This window comes from Notamacropus eugenii, chromosome 1 (genome assembly GCF_028372415.1).
Source record: "Notamacropus eugenii isolate mMacEug1 chromosome 1, mMacEug1.pri_v2, whole genome shotgun sequence".
In the NCBI taxonomy this organism is placed as follows: Eukaryota; Metazoa; Chordata; class Mammalia; order Diprotodontia; family Macropodidae; genus Notamacropus; species Notamacropus eugenii.
In genome coordinates, this window is record NC_092872.1 from 595866362 (window position 1) to 595883740 (window position 17379).

At 35.5% G+C, this 17379-nt stretch overlaps 1 protein-coding gene and 1 pseudogene across 7 annotated transcripts in view; one reads left to right on the plus strand and one right to left on the minus strand.

Moving 5' to 3' along the window:
* Window positions 1-17379, minus strand: part of RALGAPA2 (Ral GTPase activating protein catalytic subunit alpha 2) — a 428361-nt gene that overhangs the window by 136910 nt on the left and 274072 nt on the right. For all 7 annotated transcript variants that reach the window (XM_072634579.1, XM_072634577.1, XM_072634576.1 and 4 more), the window contains one exon: window positions 8330-8457. In XM_072634579.1, coding sequence (XP_072490680.1) covers window positions 8330-8457 — 128 coding nt within the window. The remainder of the gene's footprint in view (window positions 1-8329; window positions 8458-17379) is intronic.
* Window positions 1626-2620, plus strand: LOC140529810 (cleavage and polyadenylation specificity factor subunit 4 pseudogene; annotated as a pseudogene).

A 17379-nucleotide genomic window follows, 5' to 3' on the forward strand; every position in this document is an offset into this window, starting at 1 on the left:
CCTAAAACAGGGGGAGACAAGACAGAAAAAAAGAAAACTATTGAGTAGAAGCAAAATCTTAACAAAGAGGCTATGACAACATATTAATAACATTACCTATTATGACCAGGTTGGATTTATAGTAGGAATTTAGGATTAGTTCATCACAAAGAAAACTATTAATGTAACAAACTATATTAATAATATGAATAATAAAGCCATGATTTTGTCATGATGAAAAGACTTTTGACAAAATCTGACTCCTATTTCTCTTAAAACTCTAGTAAGCATAAAAGGTCTTCCCCTTAAAACACCACTACAGCAGTTCTATTTGAAACCAAGAGGAAACTCTGTACATTATGGAAAAAAGTTAAAGGCCTTTCCACTACAAACCAGGTAAAGTAAAGATGCCCATTATCACAAAACTACTACTATTACTACATAATTCTACAAATGTCAAGTGTAGCAATAAGGCAATGACCAAGAGAAAACAAAGGGAATAAGCACAGACATACAGGGAACAAAATTATTGCTTTTTGAGGAGGAAAAAATGACTTACTTAGGAAACTCTAGGGAGTCAATAGAAATTAATGGAAAGAATAAATTTAGTAAAGTTGAAGGATATGCGATAAATTCACACAAATCATGAGTATTCCTATACATTTATTACAAACAAAATTTGGCAGGAAGAAATAGAAAGACAAGTTCCCTTTTAAGATAACTACAGAGGATATAAAATATTCGGGAGCATATGAATCAAAATATATCCTGGAACCTTTTGATTTCAATTATAAAACTGCAGAAAAAAACACAGATCTCAATATCTGGAGAAATGTTAATTGCTCAAATTAATAATGATAAAATAATAAAAATAACAATACTATTGACTTATTCTGTCTTGCCAATCACACATCTAAAAGGATTATTATGTGGATCTTGGAAAAATAACAAAATTCATACAGAAGAAAAAAAACTCAAGAATCTCAAGAGAACTCATAAAAAAAGAGAGAAAAGGAGTTTACTGGATCTCAAACTATATTACAAATCAGTCATCACTAAACTATTTAAAAAACAGAGAGGCTGATAAATGGAACCAATGAGGTACACAATAAACAAAAGAAAATTATATTAAGTAAGTAACTAAAATGTCCATGTCTTTTTACCCAGTGATTTCATGGCTAGGCAGATATCTTCAAAAAGAAAGAAAGGCTCATATACACCAAAATATCCATAGAAGCACTTTTTTTTTTTATAGCAAAAAAATCTTTGGAAACAAAGTAGCTATCCATAGATTTGGAAATGGCTTAAAAATTATGGTATGTACTAAAACAAATGCTAAGCAGCACTAACACTGGAATGAAACATGAATATGATAACACATGGAAAAGAAAATGAACTGATACAAAGTAAAAAGAGGAGAAACAGGAAAACAACATACAAAATTCTTGCAACAATAAGAATGGAAAGGACAAAAACAACAAAATTAACTTAAATTATACTGTGAAATTACAAAAATGAAAACTGGCCCCAAAGAAGAGACATGAAAAGATGCATGCCCCAGCTTTTTTACTATAAGGTAAAGCTTTTTGAGGGGTATAGGGAGAAATACACAGCTGGGAATGTGGGTGATGCTAAAATAAAAGATGATGAGGTGGAGACTGGCTGTAGAGTTGAGGAATAAGAGGAAAGCACAAACTAGTCAAACTTTAAAAGAGGAAGAAGATGTTTTGCCAGGAGCTCTGAGACGGCACACATTAGCCACCACGGCCATGAGTTTGGATCACATTAAGTTTAATCTGGAGATTATTGTGAAATAGCAACTTGGGGCACTAAGCGATAAACACTGACTTCAGGAATGGAATAGTTGGGGACTGCTGTCTGTGAAATTTTTTAAAGTCACCTGTGAGAAAAATAGGGAATATGCCCATTTGTCACATCAGTGTCAAGTACTATGTGCACTTACTGAAAAGACTTTGAAAGAAAGGACAGCAGTGCAAATTCCTATATGAGAATGTTATGACCAAGATGTCTGAATGTTAATTCTACTCCAAATTTGAGAAGTGTAGTAACAAAAATTTCTCCAAATCAATTTGGAATCAAAGATCAAAGAATTTCCTTTGTCTGACCAAAGCTTCTGAAAATATTTTTTTGCAGGCACAGACACACTAGGAAAGTAATTTATGTGAAATTACCTTGCTGGATTCTGTCCAGAAGCACCTTTCTGTAAATGCATGCACTTTCCATTTGAAATGCCCTTGGAAACCACAGAACAGCCATCATTACCTCTAAAGACATAGCCTCAGACAAAGCAAAATAAAAGTCTACCATCACAAAGGTCATCCTCTTTGATCTAGTGGATGATCCATTGGATCCTTGATCCAGACTGCCTCCAATCAACAAGGAACACTAAAGGTCACTAGAGTCATGCAATATCAAAACAACAACTTGAGGAACAGAGAACCAACCCTCTGTCACTGGAACAGATCACCTGTTACAAGTGTGATGAAAAAAGATATTACATCAACAAATACACCAAAGGACACTTGCATTTTCTTAAAGGACAGTGAACTGCACCAGTTCAGAGAGTAGCAAACTGATGAGCCACTTTACTTCCCCAAAGCTGCTGTTGTTTTGGAGAGATTTCATCCCATTACCAGCCTTTCGATTTATGAATTCATCATTTAATGCCAAAGTTTACAAAACTATGAGTTAAGGTTGACTAAATTTTTAAAAAGTTTTTTTGCAGGTTAGGGGTTGCTAAGAAATATGCTATTTGATTCTTTAAATGGTGATGTCCACAGCTAATATCACAAATCTGTCTTTTAATCTAGAGCTGTTTGCTTGCTCAAGGGTTGGTTGTTACTCATGTATTTGAAAAATAAAAGCATTCCTCTGTTATCTCAAATGACCTAAGCAGGTAGATAGGTCTCCTGTGTCATTCAGAATCTGGCTTTCCACTGAATTCAGGAGTGCCTAGGGTAGAATACTTAACCCTTACAGGAAACTTGATTTTTCAAAGTAAACAAAAGCAGTTCAGAGGAAAGATATTAGGAGTCTGACTGAGAGATGCTTATTTAAATTAGGATATATTTCGACTTGAGCTGTTGGTTTAGTTTTCAAAACAATCTGAAGACAACATTACAACAGACAAGCTAGAGCCGCCGTTTAAACTGATGCCCCTAATTAGCAAGAAAATGTAATATTCCAACTGTATATATTTTGTACTTATTGTTATGTTATACTTTCTCACTGCTGAAGTACTGTTGGAAATTGTGAAGGAAAACACCAAGTAAATGAAATAAGCTATAAAACTGTCCAATGAAATTTTCAGGGAAAATGGGTCTATGTCAGTTCAACAACAATAATTTTTATGTTTCAAATAAATCATTTTTTAATTAAAAAGATATCAACACATCACAAATTTTTCTCAGAGATAAGTTGGAGAGAGTTTGCGAATGGTTTTAAATGAAAAACAGATAAGTATTTTGTCCAAAAGGCAATAAAGGTTCCCTTGAAAATTCCTGAGGAGGATAGTAACAGTCAAATTCAACCATCAGAAACATCAGTTTGGCAGCTGTAAGAAAGATGAACTGAAGAGGAGAGAATGGATCTAGGGAGAACAGTTAGAAGATCTGTAATGATTCAGGTTACAAAAGACTGAACAAAGGTAGTAGCTGTGAGAATAGAGGGAAAGGGATGAATGTAAGAGTAGTCATGGAAACAAAATCATTACTTCTTTCCTTCATTTTACTCTCTGGACTTTGTGGTCACCAAGTCCATGAACTAAGCCTTAGTAACTAAGTCCTAAGGACTCAGAACTTTCATGCCTGGAATCAATTTCTTGATGGGTGGTTTTCTCAGTCACTACTAAATCTTGACCCAGGCTCCAGCCACACTTCATTTCATTTTCAGTATTCTCCCAAACCATGCTGAGGTTCTAATACCCCCAGTCAATCTCCTTATTCTTTTCCTAGTTCTAAATCACAATAAAATTCATTCATTCAAAACAACTTGTCATTGTATTTGCAAAGGGTTTATCAGTCACTATCCCTCTAACTATGGTTAAACTTTCTAAATAAGAACAGAAATTTAGTGAATAATCAAATTTGGCTTGGTTCAAAGGGTCATAAGAGGAAAGAAGTCCAAGTTTTGAAGAGGAAACACACCCAAGAGTACAGCAAGAAAGAAAAGGGTAAAAATTATAGCTTTGTTAAGAAAACTTCTACCATTGAAGGTCAGTCAAAAGGCAACAGGATTCTGAATAGGAATGAGAGTTTTGATATATATGTATATATATATACACACATAATTGCACCCATTAGACTCTGCTTAAAATGCAAAGAATAACCAGTATCATAAATGGTAACTATTATTACCAAGTCTCCTGTTTTGCTAACGTAGAAATACCACTTCACTTTTTAAAATACATTAACTTTGAGCTATGTTGCGAAGGGAATAGTTACACAGTAGGAAGAGTAGATATTATTCAGTCATGATTTTTTATTTTGGATAAAGTTATAATATTCAAGCAAGTAAATCAAAGTGTAAAATACTGGATAGGTGGGATTGGAAATTCCTATCTCTTGATTATGATTTCAAAATCTCTAGTTGGCTTGTGAACTGAACTATAGAATGGGGCAAGCTTCCCATTTACTCCATACTAGACACTAAAAGAAGGTCCCTGATTGCCCATGAGGGAAAGAAAGAGCAGCTGGTAGGGGAACTGGTCCTCATCACTCAGAGGAGGCAATGGCTACAGAGTGAAGACTAAACCTGATGGAAGTTATAGAAACATCTCATGAGGACAAAAAGAGCATGCTGACAACATTACTAAGAACTCTTATCCTGAACATTCCCACTGTGTTTCCCTTTCTTTCCTTATACCTAACAGGCAGTGTGACTTCATAGGCTGGTTACTGTTATTGCTATGTTTAGATCAGTAACAAAAGAATCAGCAATGATTCTTTCATTTTCACATAATGCTCACCATATCTGCATATCACAAACAGCACTTTCCTACTCAAACAGAAATAGGAAAGATTAATTGTATTCTGAATATAATCTTGCCCCAAATACAAAATCTTTCTACTAATGTTCAGTTTTAATGAACACCAGATTTAAAGTTGAATATTAAGTGGCATAAGATTGTCCTATTTCCTCAGAGGTATATTTGCAATAGTAGCAGAAATAAAACTGAACCTCAATGACACTTGATTTGAGGCTAAGTTAATATGTTTGAGATCCACTCTTTAAGTAATGGCCAGAAGATGAGATAAACAGAGCCATTCTACTTACCACTACAGAACAATATAAATTATAAGTAGTCAACGTTCAGGAAAAAGTGTGTTTTCTTCCTATAATTTGTAGAAAGTCCAAAATGGAAATCACACTTTGTAAATGCTAGCCCTTGTTCATAAAAATAAATGATTATTTTAGATAGTAAATGACATTTGAGTTGAATGAGTCAGTTTTGACCTGCCAATAGTTCTACTCAATAAAATGTAATTTAAGAAAACAAACTGGAAACAGGACACATAAAATCAGAGCCCTGGCTGCTCACATTCATTTTCTGCTCCTTTGCTTACACTCAGTACCTAGTGTCAAAGAAAGGTAATTCTTTACCTGACCTTTGCCTTTTAAAAACAAGTGCACTAGCCTTTACGTGGGTGCATGCAATTTGCTGTTTTTCTGTATTACACTTAGGGTCATGTGGAGAATGTAGTTATATATAGGGATAAACCGTCTACTTGTGGGTGGGGAATTAACTACAGTGCACTAGGATATCATCTACTACATCTCCATTATGAATCAGCTCTATTAGTGTTCTAAATAGTTTTATGATGTACTTGAAAGCGATATTTCACCTTTACAAAAGTTTATGCTGTGATCACTTTACTGCTTATATCCCTAGAATTTGTGGAATTATTTAGCTCTTTCCAAGCTCTAATACTTGGCTCATGGAAGAAGTACATTCCAGACATAAAAAGAGGGAAAAAGAACATGTCAGGTTTTTGCCTATACATCTTTTGGGTTAGCATGGTCTAATAAAATGAAATTTTAGGGGAAAACCAGTCATGGGCATATTTGTACAATTTATTTAAAGCCCATTAAAAACAATGACTTATAGCTTATCTTTTCTTTAGAATGAAAACATTCACATCTACTTTTTTCAGCCTGTAGCATGTCTACTTTTCCCATTTCTATCACCTTATTAAAAAACAAAGATAATTATTATCCACATTTGACAAATGGAAAAACTGAGAATAAGGGAGATTAAAAGACCACCCAAGGCAAAAGGTGGTAACAATTAGTGGAAGGATTTGAACCTAGGTCTTTTAACTTCAGAGTTAGTATTTTTTTTAGTAAACTTTCAACATATATGACCTTACCTAAATACCATTCTAAATTTCAATTATACAGATATTGTTAGATTCCCTTTTATATGAGGAAGCAATGCTAACGAAATAGCATTTTGGAAGGCAAAGAAACAATTATTACTTTTTATGATGATAAATTATTTGAAGAAGGAAGTAACTAAGAGAATAAATGATGCATCTAAAGAAAACATTTCCTTACACATAATTTTTGTTGCTGTTGAACAGTACAGCAAGCCTGATTGAGGGGCTTCTAGCTCCTTCTATTTGACAAGCAAACTAATTGACTCAATTTTTTTTTTTCCTTTTCTGCCAAGAATCACTTTGGTAATAGCATGTGGAAAGAATATTTGTTCTGAAGGCATAAGACTAAATTCATAGTCCTTTGGAAATGGTGGGAGATCTGTTGAGACATTCAGTGCCAGGATGAAGTACCAGAGAGTATCCTAGAGGGAATAATGCTGCACTGGCCCCCAGGGGATGGACCAGATGGGACCTAATAGTTCTTTTCCACATCTAATTTCTATGATAATTGCAAGTTGCCATGTGGCACATTTCTTTAAGGCAAACTATCTTTTTAGCCAATTTAAATGGAAGAATCTCTGTCAAAAACATATTCATGGAATTTCTCATTCTCATTCTCATTCTCATTCTATCCTTCAAAATTGTATTTTGTATGAAAAGTACCACGGGTAAAAGTACCACTTTTCTCTAAATATTAACATGAACATGGATTTTTACAGGTGATATTCTTACAAATCAACATGTAGTCATCATTTATTAGTATAAACACCAACTAGTTATACTAATTTATACTAGTTTATACTAATACTAGAAACTAGGACATGTTAAATTCTACTAAGTGGTCTGAGGACACTTTTGAGAACTCTGTTTAGTTCACTGAACCTTTCTGTCTCAAAATCTGAAACAATTCAGAGGGCTATATAAGAATTGTGGTATGGTTAGTTTAATCTTTGAGAAAAATGAAAATTGTCACTTGCTGTTGTGGAACAAGATCAGAAATTGGAGAAAAAATTATAATAAGAAAGGAATTATCATTGAAATATTACCTTAGCATCCTCCATGACCCTTCCTTCAAGAAGCCTTCCCATGATTTCACTGCTGCTTTGGAGTCCTTAAAGCATTTTATTTGTAGCTCTTGAGGTTTTTATCAGTCTAATTTGTATTCCAGCTGTTGTGCACTTCTACCTTCTCTACTAAACTATAAACTCATCAGGGATGGCAATCGTCACTACCTCTCACTCAGTGCCTAACAACATGGTCCACATTAAAGAAGCTCTGAATAAATATTTGTTGAATGAATTTATGAATGGAAGAAAACCATAAGCAAATATTAGTATTTCTTTTCTACAAATCATAGATATTTAATTATTTATATTTCATATGTCGCTGAGCATTTATTAAGTGCTTCCTATGTATCAGGTATCAAGCTAATCACTGGGAATACAAAGAAAGGCAGTCTCTGTCCTCAAGCAGCTCACATTCTAATGGGGCAACTGACCTGTAAATAAATAGATACATAAATGATACATAACCGAGTAGAGGGAAGGTAATTTCAGAAGGGAAAACTCCAGCAGCTGGGGAAAGGGAAGGGAAGGCTTCCTTCAGAAATATGACTTCAGCTGAGTCTGAAGTAAGTCAGGGGAGACTAAGAGGCAAAACTATAAAGGGAGAGCACCCTAAAGATCATTTCAAATGTAAAGTAGCATGAAATCATTCCATACATTAGAAGTTACCCAAAACTGTGATGAGACTATGACTTGGTGTTGTTGTTTTAAACGCACAGTATTAGTTTGAAGTTCATTAAAATATCTCTGAAAAAAATTCTATATATAATTGACTGTAAAAGTTTCTCTCCTATCCTGCTTTCAGTACTTACCTTTTATAACCACAGAGTTTTCGTCACACCGAATTCTTCATTTCAGTGACATCACTACTACAAAGCCAAAGGATACAAACTCTGGTAGAGCGGTATGAGAGACTTCACAGCCCTGCTCGCATTGATACATGTAGAACAAATGAGACTTGGCAGCAATTCTGCAGTCACTATCGCTCCATCAAACAAAGGCCCAAAAAATGGAATCTGTGGAAGAAAAGAGAAGCTATTTAGTTGTTAAAAAGAGCACCAATGAATCTTGGATAACAATGGGATCAATTAGCAAAAAGTAAGAAAAGGAATGACTACATATTTACTATTTATGTCTATAGATTATACTTTGAATTGAAGAGCACAGTTTTCTTCTGAATCAAAGCTGGAAAGTTCTTCACTGTTATCTACTTCTGAATGGCAGTAAAAATGTTTCAGCACTAAATTAACAAACTGCTAGTCTATTTTGAGCACTGTCATTTACAAAATATGTCTAATTTACTAGCTAGTATTCTAAATGCATATATCTTAAAACATGAACAACAGAGTTCACATCTGAGTGAACTTTTTCAGTTGTGCATTTTTCTGAGAATGTTTTTTAAAACCTGCAGTATTTTCTGCCATTAGATTGTATTAATATGCCAAATTCTCAGAGATAACCAGTGACCTCCAAATCACCAAATCTAATAATACGTTATACCTAGTTCCTATTCTCTATGACCTTTCCATTAACTATCTGATACATCTGCCCATCTGTTTCTTAGAATTCTTTTTACTCTTGTTTTCAAAAGAGATTGTATCTGTAAAGCACTTAGCCCAGTCCTGGCACATCACAGGTGCTATATACACGCTTATTCCCTTTCCTCCTTTTCCTTTTTTATAACATTAGATCCAAGTTTTCCTTCTCTTTGTCTGATTGCCCTTTCCATGTTTCTTTTCTCACTCCACTTCCTAAAGGGGGAAGAAAGGGTGTTTTCTCCTTCTTTCGGCCTCCGTTTTTTTCTCCCTATGCTCACACCTGAGGATTATGCTTATGCTCACCAATACAGGCTCCAAGCCTCAGAATTATCTTCAGTCCCTCCCTTTCTCTATTATTCTCTATGTTCAATCATTCATGGCGTATAATTTATTCCTTCATAGTCTTTTGCATCAGTCCTTTCTATTTTCATTGACATTACTCAAGCTCAGATCTTTATCAGAACAAGCTTCCTAAGTGGTTTCTCTACTTCCTCCTTCTCTCATTTCCAGTATCTCCTGCTTACGATTTGCAAGCTTCGTTGTTTAAAATAATGCTTTTATCATGTTGCTTTCTTCCTCCCCTCCCCCACCTACCACAACAGCTTTCTTCACCTTACAAAATGTGTTATCAATTACATTACTATAAAAACCTTTATATACTATAGGCCTCCATACCATTGCAACCTCATCAAAGCAAACCAATAAAATCATACAACTGTGTGACCACAACAGTTTGTCTGGAGTAGAAGGTTTATGAAGAGGACAACCTAGTCAATTCAAAGTTCCCTAGGCTTTCTCTTATCAGTGCATTTGGCTCATACTCAAGCTCCCGTCTGAAATGCATTTACTGTTACTTTCCTACTCAATATTATCCATTCTTCAAGGTCCAGGTTCTATTTCTCAACCTTGTCTGTAAGGATTACCCTGACAACTCCATTCAGAAGTGGTTTTTTTTTTAACATCTTCTGTACTTTCATGGCACATATTTTAGCATTTATTATTTTGTATTACCACAAATATTAAGTATATGCTATAAAATAACTAAATCCCCTTGAGGGTTAGGATCCTATCTTTTGTGCGTACTAGAAGAGGTTTAGACGCAGAAGGCACTTTAAAAAACAAAATAACTCAAGGCATTGACCCTTTTTAGTGCTACATATAAGTGGGTGAGGGTAGCAGACCTACCATCCTCATCCCTTCTCCCAACAATATGCTAAGTACAGTGTTCATCCCCTGGGCTATTAGTTCTTAACCAGATAGTTCAACATCTTATCACTCAGAGACTGTGATTAAATGGTTCATGGTACAATGGAAGGAAAATTGTCAACAGTAAAGTGATGACCGATATCTGAAAACTAACAATGTGAAGGGAAAAACTACAGATTTGATTGACTGAAAAGCAAAACCAATTACAGTAGTTTTATATTAATGACTGACTATTTATGCATAATTAGCAGAAAGCAAGTAAAGATTATGTATACCACTAAAGAAGCCACGTTACCTTTGTTGTCATTTCATTTCAACGATTTCATTACAAAATCTAAGCAAGTATGCTGTTATCATAGTCTACAGCTCATGAAACAAAGTTGTCTGCTCATGATTTTAAAAAATTAGAGAGAATATTATTGTTTAGGATAAAACAACTCTATAAAGACTTTGGCAAGAATGGAGTTAAAGTGAATTTGCTAATAATATCCAAAGGTAGTTATCTAGTCTGAGTAAATTACCACCTGCTCCATATAAGAATATCTTCAAATCAACTAGCACCAAGCAGTTAATTCTGTTATGGATGGAAACATCTACCTCTACAGATTTCATGGTGTTGCAGATAAAATCAGGTACTACTTCATTTTTTTATCTGAACTGAGTAAAGCTAGTGATATTCTGATTTACATGGAAAATAAAAGTATGAATTTATTTTGTAAGCTATTAAAATTAAGTAATTAATTATAATGAATTAGTTAATTAAAATGAAAAAACTTTCCTAAATGACTGGACCCTAATCTAGATATGCCAATTCCAGTACTTTGTTAGACACTGTTAAATTAATGTCGGCTAAAGATGAACTAAACAAATACTACTTTTCACAACAATTATCCATCAAAAAAATAAATCTAGTTCAAAATTATCTTTATAACCTAAATAAATTTTAAAAATTATTAAATGCTTACTATGTAGAAGAAGTATCTGAGATGCCTCACAGCATTCCTTAAAAATAACTAGGGCAGAACGTTTTGAGAAGGTTGTTCCAGCACAGCTGGTTTCTAGACTGGGTACTAGTCATAATCAACAGTAATATAATTAGCTCAATAATTCTACAATCAGGATAAGTAACATATTTATACACACACACACATATACACACATATATATATACACACAGTGTTAGGGATTTCTATGTCATACTTTAAAAGCAAATCCATTTTCATTTTTCTTTTATCAGAATTGCGTCCAGGATCCACTTTTATATTCAGTTCCTTTTCTTCACCAGATTTTGTGAATGCAAAGAAAGCTTTTGAAAAAAAGAGATGATATTGAAGTCCATAGTGCCACACAATTACCCTGGTAACCTAAAGACAGGACAAATAGCCTGGGCAATGACAGATGAGAAAGCTTAGGGCACAAAGAGTACTTTGAAATTTCCCTTTATAATACTGTAGCACATCTCTAAAAAGAACAAATGGAGCCACCTTAATGTGATACCACTTACTCCTGCCAAATCACCAACACCTGGCAAAGGGCAATGTACATCTGACCTTTGCTTATTGTTCCAAAGATATAATCATTAATCCATGAAATTTGAATAGCTGCCTTAGAAGATCTATAACTGTCAGATTCAGTATACTTTCAAAAATATAAATGCAAATTTAATCATAATCGTGGATATTTGTATCAAAGACATGAAAGGTCAAAATCTTGGTGCTTTTGGGTACTCCTTTAATTATACCAAAACTTTATGATTTGCTAAAACAAACAAAACATTCTGAATCACATTTCAATTGGATTTGATAAACTTGCCTAAAAATGTGTAGCTTCATACACAAACAACCAATGACCCAATTACAAATCATCTATCGTGAAAAATAAATGGAAACAAGAAACTATACAAGCATGTTTTTCTGTATGTAATGGGGACTGGCACACATGCAGAGTGCCTGTGGTATCACCTCCTGATGTGGCAAGCATGGGAAGCCTGCATCTAGAAGAGTCTAGAGAGTAAGAAGCAAGGGCTCTGTGCATGTGACAGAAACTAATATAAGAGAAAGAACATTAGAAATTGATTTTAAGCATAGCTCTTCCATGAACTCCTAATTAAAAAGAATAAAGAAAAGAGTCTTAAGTTCTTAGAATGTTTATTGCTGCCTGATTAAAAAAAATAACACATCACTTAGAACAAAATAGTCTTCAAGGTTCTCTTCATACAAGGTATTTGCAATAAAAGTTTTCCAGGTCACATGACCAGTAAAATGAAGGACCAGACACTTTTTTCTACTCTCATTTATGTACCAGAAGCAGAGAATTCGCAGGTATTTTCCCAAATAAGAAATCAACCTGGCAATCAACTCTCATCTGTGGCTCCAAGAAGCCCTTGCATGCACAGCAGCCTCACACTGGTAAACTGTTGGGCTAAACCAGGTTGAGGGTAACCAACAAACTTCAGACCTGTCACTGAGTTAGGGGGTGTCCGCTCCAACCATGTGAATATTTCCCCAATAGAATGGGCAGATGAGAACACTTTGTTCCAACAGCTATGAAGGAAGCTGAAACAGATGCTGTGGAGTGTTTAAGGCTTGGTCAGAGGTCAAAGATATCAAGGTCATCCATTGCATCCCAGGCCATCTCCAGTTGTCCTGATTTTTGTCTTGCCAAGGGATTCTGATGACTCAGGAAGAGAGAATGAGGCTGACAATTTTGCACAGTTCTGCCTCACCTATATCCAATTCACACACAAGTCAAGACATCACTCCTTAATGTCATTGGTCCTTTTTGAAAATGAAGGACAAACTACAAGTCTCCTGACTCCACCAATGTGCATAAACCCATTGGCTAAAGATGTGGGATTCAATCCAGGGACTTCCTTCTTGTATCGGCCTTGGTCTAAGCTCCCTGACCTTGGTCCTTCCTACAAGATTCTGTTGCAACAAGCAATGGATTTTAACTGTGTCCAGTCACATACAAAAATGAAGGAAGACAGTGCTTCCCTTCTGCCTGGATAGGCTGTGGGTTAAGGAACACTAAAGCAGTAGACATTCTACCTTGAATACACACTTCACCCTCACCCAATCCCCAAAAAAGGGGCAGTCATTGAAGAAATGGGGGAACTAGGAAAGGGAACAAAGAGGTGGGAACTGTACTGGGTTTGAAACAAAGGTTACTGGAAACCTACTGGGGCCAGTCCTTTACTCCCACAGTCAAGTGGAACCAAGGCCAGAGAAAAATATATGTCCTAATGTAGAAAGAGGTTAAGACAGCTTTGGATCTAGTCCATGGAGGAGAAGGGTAAAGCTATCAACAAAAGGAATCACTTTCAGGGGTACAGCCAAGAGGCAAAATAAAGAAAGTACTTAGCTGAGTTTTCCCAACATTACCCTCCAAACAACTTTAAAATAATGCCTCAAATCAAATTCTGGAATAGCAGAGCCAACAAAAGGTCACAGTGAGACATTCTTCCAGCCTAAGACAACTTAGGAGGTCAGAAAGATTTTGTGACACTATAATGGGCTGTGAACTAATCCAATCATTTGGAGAACAATTTAGAACTATACTCAAAAAGCAATAAAACTCCCAGTGATACCAATACTAGGTCTGCACCTCAAAGAGACCAATGAAAAGGGGGAAAGATCTGTTTGTACAAAAATATTTATAGCAAGTGTTTTTTCTGGTGGCAAAGAACTGGAAATCAAGGGGATGCCCATCAAATGAAGAATGACTGAACAAGCTGTGGTGTATGAATGTAATGGAATGCTATTGTGCTATAAGAAATGATAAGCAGGATAGTTTCATAAAAACCTGGGAAGACTTAAATGAACTGATGGAAAGTGAAGTGATCAGAATCAGGAGGATACTGTACACAGTAACAGCAATTTTGTAGACATGATCGACTATAAAAGACTTAGCTACTATGATTAAAGCAATGATCCAAGTCAGTTCCCAAAGACTATCCATCTCTAGAGAGAGAACTTGTGGCAGGTAAAAAATGAAATGACTCAGGAAACAGAGGTTCAAGCTTCTGAGCATATTGATTTATTAAGCAATGCATGTCCTTGCATAACAAATCAGAACCAGGCCTCCTCAGTTTTGGTACTGGACTCTGCATACAAGGGGAGACAGATTTTTCTATGTATTAAAAACAATTACTCAAACAAGACCAATTAATTTAAAAAAAAAAACACCAATGAACCAGGATGCAAAATTAGTTAACCTCACTTCTAACTGGAGAAAAGACTAGCGACTTACCAAGTTGAGAGGGGAAGAGTGAACAAGTAAAGTTCCTGAAATAAGAGTGTCTATATTCAATCAAAGGAACATGGAAACAATAACTGACTGACCACTATGGGGCCAGTTTTCAGATAAGACATAAAGGTTGCTTGAGATGTATAACTATGAGAAAACTCTTTGTGTGCATCTTTGGATCTGTTCAGCATAACCTAGATTTTTAGCTATAAGCCTCTAAGCAGAAGCTGGAGGTCATCTGGCTTTCCCAACTACGCAGGGCTAGGTTCAAACAATGCAATAAAGTTTTCTCACAATTCCTACAAATCTTAGGATGAAGAAAAAAATATAGAGAGCATAAGCAGACATAGAAGATACTCAAATTAAAAGACAAAATGAGTACTAAGACACCTACAAGATTAACTTATTTAAATCAATATTATAAGACAAAAGAAATTCAACAGATCTGATAAAACACAGAACCCTATGAATTTCCAAAGGATGATGGAACTTGCAGCAGGATGCTCCTGAATGGTTCAAGAGAAAAATCATGACCTTGAGTGAAATTAGAAAAGAACAAACAGTAGAACTGATGGCCTGAACAGCTAGAATGGATAAACCTACAGTGGCAAGTCTCTTCAAACAAATGAATGAGAACAACAAAAAGGGAATAAAAATATATCAAAGAGAAAGACAATATGGAAGAAGAAAAGCCACGAGCTATACTGTTAAAAGAACACATGATCTCCATACAAGGGAAGCACATACATCTTGAAGATAGGATGCAGACACAACTTAAGGATCTCAGACTTTCCAGAATAACATTACAAGTTCAAAAACTTGAACACTGTAACACAAATAATACAAGAAAACTGCCCAGAACTCCTGAATACAGCAAACAAAGCACCAACTGAGAGAATTCAGAGATTACTTCCAGAAAACAAAACAATACCCTCCCCTCCCCCCAAATCTCCTATGACTCAAAATTCCAAACCCATAGTGGTTAAAGTTATAATTTCAATGAGAAACTATCACTTGATCCTTCCATCAATTGCTGTTTGCCTTCATCTTTCCTTCTGAGAATAAACTGTTTTGAGAATGCCACCAGTGCCACCATTACCTTTTCTCTAGCTTTCATCTTATCATTCTGCACCTTACTGTGTAACTAAAAATACTCTCTCCAAACTTACCAATGATCTCTTAAATGCCAAATCTAATAGTCTTTCTCAGCATTCATCCTTCTTGACCCCTTTGCAGCCTCTGGTGTTGTCAAACACCCTGTTCTTTTTGACACTTTCTTTTGTCTAGGTTTTCTGATATAGCTGTCTCCTAATTCTTCTCCCTCCTCTCTGATTGCCTTTCAGTCTCCTTTGCTAGATCTTCATCCATAGGAGATCAATTTTATCCAATAGGAAATAATTGAAAGAGGGAAGGTAGTAGAATTAAGAAAGTTTGAGAAAGTGTTTACTGGCATCATGGAGAGCAAATGCATAGTCCCAATAAGAGAGGGCTTCCCAATAATAGTGAGATATAAATATACATACATATAAATACACATGGATGGTTGTACTCTATAGGTTGTTAAACTAAATGCATATCATAGCCTTGATAACAGGCATGCTCATTCACATGTTTTTTCCTGTGTGGATAGTTAGTTGGTCAAAGTCTTTGAGTAATTAGAGTTATCATTTAGCAGGCCTTGCATTGTTCCATGGCTTAACACAATCAATGTGTATCTTGGACAAACTATCAAAATGGACAGTGAGTTGGAACCAGTTTAACACCTATGGGAAATTATTTTAAAGACACTAAACTTTTCCTTGAAGAGGCTCAAATAGGGATAGAGGTGTCATGACACTGGCAGTTTTCAGAATACAGAATACAACTCTGTAGTATCAGGATCAAAGTGCAACAATTCTGTCTGCAATGATTATCTAGTTGTAAGTATTTGCTGAATTTTCAAGGATATTGTGGTTTCGAGAATATTTGTTAGTACAAGGATTTATTGTCTATCAGCTTATAAAGGATACACTTCTGGTATATCATTCAAATATACCACCTGATTGTATCTTCCTAGTTATATATGGCAGATGTTAAGATTCTGCAACCTACATTGATGTGTTGCACCATTCTACCATTTCATTGCATAATCTGCATTGATAGTAAGACTGGGCTCCTTAAAGATAACCATGAAAATCTAGCTAAATCTTCCTTTAATGATTAACAAGCTCTTCTCAGATCACATCCTCCCTTTTCCCTGTGATTCTAGATCACTGAAAGTCATAATTTAAACCTCATTCTCCATACTCTTCTATCTGATCCCTTATTTCACTGCTCTCAAAATCCCCGTCCCCAAAGTACCCACTTCTTCCATTTGCTCTCTGGAATGCCTACTCCACAGGCATCAAATCTGCCTTCACCTTTAAATCTTTTCCTTTCCTACTCCTTCTATCCTCTGGCTCTCTTTGAAATCTGGCTCCTTCCTGATGACCCAATCTCCCTCACCTCCCTTCCCAGCAACGGCTCCTAACTTAATGGTTGTGGTGGGGAAAGTTGCAATACTCAGCTCCCCATTGTCACTTCCAGGTTCTCTCACTTCTATCATCACTTAGTAATCTGTCTGCCTTTGAGATTCACTCAATCCATATTTGACACACAATCAAAATTCTGGTAGCTGTTGTCTATGTACCAGGTCAGTCCTCTTCTTTCCTCAAAGAGTTCAGTATCTGGTTCACAATCTTTCTATTTTCCCCAATTCCTTACCTCCTACTAAGAGACTTCAATATATGTAGTGACACCCTCTCAAATACCCTAACTTCACTTCCTCACTTGACATGATTTACTTCTTCACCCAACTCAGCCACACACAAAAGCAATCATATCCTTCATCTTATAATCACCTTCATGTTCATGACTTCTGAAATTCCCTTGTCTCATTACATTTGTCTGGATTTCCAAATTTCGTTT